The sequence below is a fragment of the Pseudophryne corroboree genome, chromosome 2 (genome assembly GCF_028390025.1).
Source record: "Pseudophryne corroboree isolate aPseCor3 chromosome 2, aPseCor3.hap2, whole genome shotgun sequence".
Lineage (NCBI taxonomy): Eukaryota > Metazoa > Chordata > Amphibia > Anura > Myobatrachidae > Pseudophryne > Pseudophryne corroboree.
Genome location: NC_086445.1, coordinates 249,447,668 through 249,458,479, shown reverse-complemented (window position 1 = coordinate 249,458,479; position 10,812 = coordinate 249,447,668). Strand labels below are relative to the sequence as shown.

General features: G+C 47.2%; 1 protein-coding gene across 7 annotated transcripts in view; it reads right to left on the bottom strand.

The window, feature by feature from the left end:
• Positions 1 to 425: 425 nt before the first annotated feature.
• The window catches only part of SLC39A5 (solute carrier family 39 member 5), a 126,249-nt gene continuing 115,862 nt past the window's right edge, over positions 426 to 10,812 (bottom strand). For all 7 annotated transcript variants that reach the window (XM_063952646.1, XM_063952645.1, XM_063952647.1 and 4 more), the window contains exon 13: positions 426 to 1,365. In XM_063952646.1, coding sequence (XP_063808716.1) covers positions 1,225 to 1,365 — 141 coding nt within the window. In that variant the 3' untranslated portion in view covers positions 426 to 1,224. The remainder of the gene's footprint in view (positions 1,366 to 10,812) is intronic.

Sequence of the window (10,812 nt, the reverse complement as noted above, 5' to 3'; positions counted from 1 at the left end):
CTCCACAAGGCGCCCACCCTGATGCACTTAGCTTCATTGGGTTGGTATGGCATTAGCCGCTCACAATTTCTCCTGTCGTGAGAATGTGGTGTATGTGGCTATTAACAGTTGTCGTCTCTTTTGCCTGCTACTGCAGTGGACTGGTTAACAAAAACTGAGCTCCTGTCCATGGAGGCGGGGTTATAGAGGAAGCGGTGCTAGGCATTCTGGGAACAGTCAAAGCTTTGAGCCTGTTGGTGCCTCGGATCAAGATCCTACTCTACACCCCCAATGTAATTCCCTGTGGCGCCCAGTGTACCTCGCAGAAAGATTTAACAACGGTAAATTCTTACCATAAATCTCGTTTTTGTCAAAACAGACAATCTGCATGGCATTCTTCTTAAAAAATTAATAATAAAACTTAAATGATTTGTGCGTAAAATAAATACATGAACACAAAATATAAAATTTTATTCTTATATATAAGTAGACAAACATACACTTTTTTTTTCTTGCCACTTATATTGAGTGTTTTTCATCAAACTCAAGCATGACAGCTACATTTTGGATAAATACACAGTATTGTGTTTTTTGTATGGAGTGCTCAGAACATGAACTAGTTTATAACTTAAAATGAGGTTTGGTTACTCTTAAGGTGGGTAACACTAATAGATATATCTGCAGATCAATTGATCTGCAGATATATCTATGGACGGATCGGGCAGTGTGCTGTGCATACACACTGCCCGATCCGTCGGGGACTGACGTCATGAACTGGGCGGGCGTGTACACAAGCCCGCCCAGTTCAGCTGTCAATCACCGCCGGCCGCCGCAGCATGTGTACGGGCGGTCGGCCGACCGCCCCGTACACACACAGCGACGCGCCAATATATCGGTAGATATATTGGCCGTCGGCTGTGCTGCGCGGCTGATGCGATACGTCTGTAAACGACGGAGTTCACAGACGATTCGGCCATACAAGAGAACGACCGATATATCGACCAGTGTGTACGGGCCTTTAGATTTGAGAGATTGACATGATGTATAAAACACATATGTTTTCCTGTTCATGTGAGAAGACAGGTATTTTTAGGGAAAATTACTTTAGTCACTTTCTACACATTGCATGATACTAGCTTGTATATGGTATAGGTGGAAGATGGAAGATGTTATGTTCTCAGTACACCCAAGGCTGACAACAGCAGCCCCTGTAAAGTGATTCATTCAAATTTTCATCTCAAGTTTCTAAAAATTCAACACCATCTGGTCCTGGAAGAGAGCGATGCACAGCATTATGCCACATCCTAGCAGGAATCCGGCACTGTGGAGAACGCAATCCACTCCCTCGCAGAGATCCGAGGTATCACCATGTAACATTTGGGGAAGCTGAATACAAACAGACAAGGTACAATGTTATACTGGTTTCATATATAATTCTAGCAGAATAACAATGCAATATTGTATAAAAGAACACATATACAGGTATCCGATTTATGATCTGTAATGCTTAGGGTTGATCACTGTGTATAATAAGGAAGACATAGGACAGATTTATAGATGCTATTTACTATAGTGCTGAAACAAAATAAGGAGAGTTATGGTCGACTTTTGTTAACTCTCTTTCTTCGAAGTCCTTATGGTCTACAGGGGAGACAATGGAGTGTAGGTGGTAGTAAGGACCAGGGCAGCAAATACTTAAAGTTTTAGGTATCCTAGGATGCTTCGGCCCTATACCCCACCCACAGCTCAGGCAATTCAGTTTTGTAGTTTTGTCAACAAGCCCAATGCAGGATCAGGAGAGAAGGAAAAATTGGTACACACAAGAACACACTCTTAAAGACAAGAGAAGGGGGCCGGTAACCAAGGAAAGAAGCCCACAGAAGCCAGGTGCATCAGGGTGGGCACCCTGTGGACCCTATGGATGCTAAAGAGTTAAAAAAAGGTAAGTCTATCAACTCTCCTTTTCTTCTTCAGGGACCATAGGGCTACACAGGGGAGACATGGGGATGTCCCAAAGCAGTTCAAGGGAGGGGACGTTAAGCAGAGAGGAGAATCCGGCGTCCAAATGAAGCATCCTGAGAGGCAAAAGTATCAAAGGCATAAAACCTGAAAAGGTATTGATAGAAGACCGTGTAGCCACCTTGTACAATTATTCGGCAGATGCGCCAAGAGACTTAAACTGGCACAGGAAGGTCAGCCTGCATATACGCCTGTGCGATAGTCATGCAAAGTCATCAGGCCAGTTTGTCAGCAGGTCAGCCTCTCTTGTGGAAACTGTAAAGGACAAAGAGGGAATCCGATTTCCAGAGGGAACTGGTATGATGAACGTAGATTCGGAGAGCCCAGACCACGTCCAGGGAGGCCTCCCCTGCCAAGAGTTCCAGTGAGTGGAAGGCCGGTACCACAATTTATTTGTTAAGGTGGAAACGGGACCCCATCTTTGGAAGGTAACCAGACAAGTACAAAGAACAGCCCTGTCGTGATGAAAGATCAGAATGGGAGAGCGACAGGAGAGCGCCCACAAATCTGACACCCTTCGGGCAGCTGCAATAGCCAGAAGTAAAAGAGTCAACGCTGTTAGCCATTTGAGGTCCACTGATTCCAAGGGATCAAACGGGGGCTCCTGAAGTGCTTGAAGAACCACTGACAAATCCCCCACTGAGCCACTGGAGGGACAATGGGACGTTGAATACAGGGAAAACCCTGAAGAAAGGTGCGAACATCCAGCAGTGGAAAAATTCTGCTCTGAAACCATATTAAGAGAGCAGATACGTGCAATTTCAGGGAGGCCAGACTGAGTCCAAGAGCCAATCCAGCTTAAAGAAAGGCAAGGATTTTGGAAACTCTAAAAAACAGATGGTCATAACGTTGTGCATTCAAATATTTATGCCACACCCGGTAATAGATATGGGCGGAGGCCAGCTTCCACGCTCTTAGCATGGTCTGGACCACAGAGTGAGAGAAACCTTTGGACTTTAGGAGGGCTGACTCAAGAGCCACGCCGTCAAAGACAGACGAGCTATGTCCAGGTGTAGACAGGGACCTTAAGACAGCAGATCTGATCATAGTGAAAGTGGAAAGGGAGAGTCTATGGAGAGAATCTGAAGATCAGAGAACCAGGCCAGAGCTACCAACAGGATGGTGCCTCCTTTTTGCTCGAACTTCTGAAGAACTCACAAAAAAGAAGAGAAACCAAAGAGAGGCAGATGGAAGATCCATTTCAATGTCAGGGCGTCCACGAAGGCTGCTTGGGTTCTTGTGTACTGTACCCATACATGGGAACCTTGTCATGTCATGAGGCAATGAGGTCCACATCCGACAGGTCCCACTTGTCCACCAGAAGCTGGAAGACCTATGGAGCAGGTCCCGTACTAGAGGGAGGGCTCTGTAGACAGCTCATAGCTCCAGGAAGTTAATTGTTAAGCAACTTTCTGCGGGAGTCCAAAGGCTCTGAAAAGAGTGTTGTCTGGTCACTCCGCCCCCTCCACAGAGACTGGCATCTGTTGTATGAAGGACCCAACCTAGAATCCAAATAAGACAGCCTTTGTCCAAGTGCGCCGTCAGAAGTCACAACATTAGAGACAGACAAACTTCTGGAGAGAGGACCATTGTCTGAGACTTGATTTAGATGTGGTAGTCTGTTCCATTTGGACAGGATCAGGTATAGCAGGGGCCTGGAGTGGAACTGGGAATATTCTACCATGTCTAAGGTGGAGACCATGGACCTGAAGACTTGCATGGCAAAGTGGATGAACACTCGATGACTGTGCAGCAACTTGCATAGTCATTGCTGTAGTGCTGAAATTTTGGCTGCTGGCAGAAAAAGCCTCTGGACCTGAGAGTCCAGGAGCGCTCCCAGATACAGCATCTGTTGCGAAGGTGTCAGGGATAACTTTTAGGCTGCAGATGGCAGTGAAGGACCTTCGCAGAGTGTGCAAGGATCAGGTATGGGACTATTCTGATCGTCTGGTGATGCAACTGTGCCGCCATAACTGCCATGATTTTGCTAAAGACTGGGAGCAGTAGAAAGACCAAAGGGTAGTACCCAAAATTGGTAATGCTTCTGAAAGATAACAGATAAGCATCCTGAATGTCCAGGAACACCATAAAGTCCCCACGCTTTATAGCCAGGACAATAAAGTAGGAGGTTTCCAACAAAACCCGAGTACCCTGACAAACCTGTTGAGGGATTTGAGATTGAGAATTGGGCGAAGAGACCCATTAGGTTTCTGAACCAGGAACAAGGTAGAGTAGAAACCTGCCCTGCATTGTGACCAAGGGATTGGCACTATTACCCCTGTTCACTGTAGGGACTGAATGACCAACTAGAATGCCAAATCCTTACTTGGTTCTGATGGGGGACCTGTACAAAAAATAATTGCTGAGGGGGTTGGCTCTGGAATGAGACACTGTACTTGTAAGAGACAACTTCTTGCATCTAAGCATCTGTGGTGGTTAGATGCCAGGACTGTGTGAACTGAACAAGCCGGCCTCCTACCCTGGGATCCACCAGGAGGAGGGCCACATCATCAGGCTGAGTCCTGCTTGGTTCTGGGCTTTGTGTTCTTTGTAGAGGTTGACTGTCTGGAAAAGGACTGACCTTTAGTCTTGCCTTGAGGGCGAAAGTACCAAAAGGTGGACAACCAGAAACATGGAGTAGAGTCTGAGGGCAAGAAAGCAGTCTTCGCGGTCACCAGCGTAGCCACGATTTTGTCCATTTGTGTACCTAAAAGGATAGTGTAAGGCAACAATTCCAAGGCCTTCTTGGAATCTGTTGTTGCTTTCCATGAGCGGAGCCAGAGAATGCGGCAGACTATCACTGAAGTAGCAGATGCCCTGAACGCCAGGAGACCAGTATCTAGAACTGCTTCAACGAGGAAAGATGTAGCCTCCCTGATTTGAGTGATGTTGGAGAGATATATTCCCGGGAAACATCAGGGGTAAGGCCTTCCTCCAGAGCCTCTGACCATCACTCAATAGCCTTGGCCACCCAGGCAGCGGCCATAGCAGGCAGAGTAATAGCTCCTGTAAGGGAATAGATGTATTAGAGAGAGGCTTCAATCCTCGTATCCGCAATCTCCTTTAAGATACATGTCATAACGATAGGTAAAGCAGAGGTTTTAACCAGGTGGGCCACATGAGAATCCATCACTGGGGGAACCAACCACTTGGCACAATCAGCTGCTGGAATAGGGTAAAAGGAAGCCAGGCACTTGGCAGTTGAAACTTTTTACCAGGGGTATACCAAACTTCACGCAGGAGCTCTGTAACATGCGCAGACTGAGGTAATTCAGCTTTACCTATATTCTGGCGCGTAAATTGCTGGGATTTCTTTGGTTGAGGAGCAGGCTCCTCCTCCTCAATATGAAGGAAAGATTTGACAGTTCTTACTAACATAGACCCATCTAAGGTAGACTGACGCTCCTCCTTCCCTGAGGGGGACTTCAGTGAGAGAGACATCAGCCTCCTCTGCCTCAGAATCTGAAAGCTGCATAGACAGAGGAGGGTTTAGCACGCCTAGTGAGTTTAGTGAGCAAGGGTCTTTCACCCTGTAACATCTGCTGAAAAGCAGTATAGGTAAGTAGCCAGACTCTGCACTGAGGTAGAGAGCACATCCACCCAGGAAGGGGGCATAGCTGGGGCTGGCATAGCAGGATGTACCTGCTGGGAGAATTCCATAGAGGGAGCAACCACAGGGGCTGCATGCTATCTGACCCAGAAACTGTGAAAAGGAAGCTCACAGGGCTGGAGGAGCTGGCCGGATACAGCAAGATGCACATAAACATCCTGTATAATGTCCTGAGGAGAGAAACCCGCTGAACAGGACCTGCATGATACCAACAGAGGTGTAGCAGCCTCCTTGTGACCCCTGCCTTTGCTAGACATAGCTACAAATTGTGGAACAAACACACAAAATGGCTGTACTGAGAGTGAAACAATGGCTGTACTAAGATACATTTCACAAACTCAGGTAGCTGCGTAATATTAGAAACCCCTAAACACCTGCTCATAGGGTTGAAAGAAACAAAATAAAAGGTATAAACTGACCAGTAGAAAGATATCAGACAGCATAGCTAGCACAAGTCACAGTCAATGAAGATTATAATATAATGAATTGCAATGGCACTAAAGGTGCATACACATTAGTTTTACCAGCCGAGTGAACCACTTTCCACAGTCTCCTACTGTGGAAAGTGGTTCACCCCTGTGAACATCGCAGGGAAAGGTGAAAATTGGTCACTGTGGATGCACTGAGCGATTTTCCTGCCAGCGATGTTCACATAATCGCTGTGCATACACACTGGGCAAAAACACCCAGTGTGTATGCACCTTAAATCAACTATACAGACCGTAGTGGTCGTTAGGAAATAGCACTGTATAACCTGGCTACATGAAGAGGTATTCACTGAGACTGGACACAGCATTCCCGGAGAACTTTAGCTGCAGAGTGAAAATAGTTACTGTAGGTGTCACGATTCCCGGCGTGCCGATCCTCCAATCTGAGAATTACCACCCGTGACACCTTTCCGGTTACCTCAGCATGCGTGGTAAATCAAAACGATCAATGCCACCAGTAGAAGTACCTCTCGCTAGGCCAACCAGGCCTGGGATCACGCCCAGGGCGAGCTTCTGCTCTCACTTGCACACACAATTATTAATACTTAAAAAATATATCGTTAACACGGGCCACTTGGGCTCTTGGGTTAAAAACACAGAAACCAGAGCTAAAAATGACAGGATTTCATTTAAAAAAAAATCTTCAAAGCTTATAGTTACAAAAAAGGTTACAAGAATATAATAGTTTAAATAGTCACACAAGTTAATACAATTTCAAGAAATAAAAATAGGGAGAAATCACACTGTACAAGTCACCTGCAGTACAGGATGCTGTAGAAGTGAGGCCGCTTCGGGTTTCTGTGTCAGTATAGGACAAAGTTGTTTCCTTGACCCACCTCAAAGATAATAAACAATTTGCATAGCGAGTTTCCTATATTTAAACCTACTGCAATTAACACGCAGCCCCACCGCCTTGGGATTCATTTTTAACCTTTCCAAACCCAGATTTGAATGAATCTCAGCTTACACTTTGGGGTTTCTGATCCATTCTAGCAGGGGTGGATTCCCTTAGCTTTAATTGCTTGTTTGAAGTTGGTGAACTGGTCCTGTAATCAGTCTGGACTAGTGTTTACAACATGCTCTAAGAATACCAAGCAGTACTGAGTCAAAAAACTCTAGCAGTTCCGGGCAGAAAAATTCACACCTTGATAGACATGGGCCAGTATTTACTAAAAATCCGAGTTTTGACGATTTGTGTTTTTTTTTCTAACTCCCAATCCGGGAATTCACTAAGCAGAAAACTCTGCAGTGTCTGGTCTATTTGTAATGGTTTGATTGGCAAAGTTCTGAAATACGACTGAATAGACCATCGGTCAAACGCGGCTGTTATTTCATACAATACGGGTATTCACTATTCATTCGTATTTGGGTGTTAGTCTCTGAGTGCTCAAGTGCGGGTCTATTTTTTTTCGATTCGTTAAAAAAAAGCAGGAAAAAAATAGACCTGCTTTTTCCAGTCGAGTTTGGATAACCATGCACGGATCAGTGAGATCTGTGCATGGTTATCTATGGGAAAGGGTGTGTTTAGTGTCAAAAGTGGAAAAAAAATTGCGTGGGGTCCCCCCTCCTAAGCACAACCAGCCTCGGGCTCTTTGAGCCGGTCCTGGTTGACAAAATATGGGGGGGGGAAATTACAGGGGTTCCCCCATATTTCATCAACCAGCACCGGGCTCTGCACCTGGTCCTGGTTCCAAAAATACTGGGGACAAAAAGCGTAGGGGTCCCCCGTATTTTTAAAACCAGCACCGGGCTCCACTGGCCAGGTACATAATGCCACAGCCGGGGGACACTTTTATAGTGGTCCCTGCGGCCCTGGCATTACATACCCAACTAGTCACCCCTGGCCAGGGTACCCTGGAGGAGTGGGAACCCCTTAAATCAAGGGGTCCCCCCCCCTCCAGCCACCCAAGAGCCAGGGGTGAAGCCCGAGGCTGTCCCCCCCATCCAAGGGCGGCGGATGGGGGGCTGATAGCCAAGTGTAAAAAATGTGAATATTGTTTTTAGTAGCAGTACTACAAGTACCAGCAAGCCTCCCCCGCAAGCTGGTACTTGGAGAACCACATGCGGTGGAAAACCTGGGCCGCTGGTACCTGTACTACTACTACTAAAAAAATACCCCCAAAAAAACAGGACACACACACCGTGAAAGTATAAGTTTATTACATACATGCACACCTCCATACATACATACATACATACTTACCTATGTTCCCACGAGGCTCGGTCCTCTTCTCCTTGTAGAATCCTTGGGGGACCTGTGAAAAAAATTATACTCACATAATCCAGTGTAGATTCTGTCCTTTGTATAATCCACGTACTTGGCAAAACAAAAAAATGGAAACCCGACCACGCACTGAAAGGGGTCCCATGTTTACACATGGGACCCCTTTCCCCGACTGCCAGGACCCCCCCTGACTCCTGTCAAAGAGGGTCCCTTCAGCCAATCAGGAAGCGCCACGTCGTGGCACTCTCCTGATTGGCTGTGTGCTCCTGTAGTGTCTGTGAGGCAGCACACGGCAGAGATACAATGTAGCGCCTATGCGCTCCATTGTATCCAATGGTGGGAACTTTGCGGTCAGCGGTGAGGTTATTTTCGGTCAACCGCTGACCGCAAAGTTCCCACCATTGGATACAATGGAGCGCATAGGCTCTACATTGTATCTCTGCCGTGTGCTGCCTCACAGACACTACAGGAGCACACAGCCAATCAGGAGAGTGCCACGACGTGGCGCTCCCTGATTGGCTGAAGGGACCCTCTTTGACAGGAGTCAGGGGGGGTCCTGGCAGTCGGGGAAAGGGGTCCCATGTGTAAACATGGGACCCCTTTCAGTGCGTGGTCGGGTTTCCATTTTTTTGTTTTGCCAAGTACGTGGATTATACAAAGGACAGAATCTACACTGGATTATGTGAGTATAATTTTTTTCACAGGTCCCCCAAGGATTCTACATGGAGAAGAGGACCGAGCCTCGTGGGAACATAGGTAAGTATGTATGTATGGAGGTGTGCATGTATGTAATAAACTTATACTTTCATGGTGTGCGTGTCCTGTTTTTTGGGGGGTATTTTTTTAGTAGTAGTACTACAGGTGCCAGCGGCCCACCGCATGCTGGTACTTGTGGTTCTCCAAGTACCAGCTTGCGGGGGAGGCTTGCTGGGACTTGTAGTACTGCTACTAAAAACAATATTCACATTTTTTACACTTGGCTATCAGCCCCCCATCCGCCGCCCTTGGATGGGGGGGGACAGCCTCTGGCTTCACCCCTGGCCCTTGGGTGGCTGGATGGGGGGGTACCCCTTGATTTAAGGGGTTCCCACTCCTCCAGGGTACCCAGGCCAGGGGTGACTAGTTGGGTATGTAATGCCAGGGCCGCAGGGACCACTATAAAAGTGTCCCCCGGCTGTGGCATTATGTACCTGGCTAGTGGAGCCCGGTGCTGGTTTTAAAAATACGGGGGACCCCTACGCTTTTTGTGCCCCGTATTTTTGGAACCAGGACCAGGCGCAGAGCCCGGTGCTGGTTGATGAAATATGGGGGAACCCCTGTCATTTTTTTCCCCATATTTTGTCAACCAGGACCGGCTCAAAGAGCCCGAGGCTGGTTGTGCTTAGGAGGGGGGACCCCACGCATTTTTTTTTCAGAATTTTAAAGACTTTAAACACCTTTTTAAGGTACACAATGAAGCCCTGCTTGGCTCTCACAGATCCGGCAGGGATTCCTTGTGTTTTGTCAGGCAGTGTTTTACTCATCACTCCCGTAAAACACTGCCTGACATTACGAATCACATCGACATCGGAAAATACGAATTGTGAAAAGTCGGCAGCTTAGTGAATGACCGTATCAGGATTCAAAAAGTTGCAGTAAAATGCGCCTGATACCATTCGAGATCAAACACCCTTCAAAACGGCAAAAACACGAATCTTTGTAAATATACCCCATGGTGTCTTCCTTGGATTGTATATCCAACAGACCCTGCCCCAACACTTTAATCATGACTTCATAGAGAATTCCAGGGCCATTATAATTTTGTCTCTGGACTCCTGGTGTATATAAGGAAACACTAGCAAGGCAATTAGCTTCCAAACCATTTGACATGCAAACACATTTAATTTGTACAATACACTGAAACATCAATACACCACTCAGAATAATACAAATTCTAATCATGCCCATTCCAATATAAAATTGGGCGTCCCTTACAGTAGGTCACTGAGGAGGGTGAGAGAGGAGCTGCTCAGTAGAAGGAAGACTGCAGTGGAATGGCACTCTGAGCTGGGGAGGGGCCGCAGGGTGGGGGCTGACCTAGCCTATGCTGACATAAACCACAGGTACCCTGGCCTCATTTAATGTAGCCCTGTACCAGTATAATTAGCCATCACGGCCTAGTGGTGTCCTGGACGAACCGTTGTCCACATCAGCCCCTTCGGTCTGTCTCCTGAGACCGGAGGTAGGATTGTGGGGAACCCACCTTACCTGTCCCCACCCTGTGCCAGCTGTAGTCCGGGGTTCTCCTGCGGAGCCGTGCTAGCTGCGCTCCCAGGCAACCCTGCTGGAAGTACCAGACCTGGGGCCAGAGTTTTGGCGCTGACGGGGGGTGATGGAGTAGCAACACCAGTGTCCAGGGGACTGTCTAGCACTGTGCTCAGTCCTGAAGTAAAAAAGAAAAATAATAAACCCTAAAATAAAACTTGATGGTGAACCGGCCTCCTCTTGCCGGC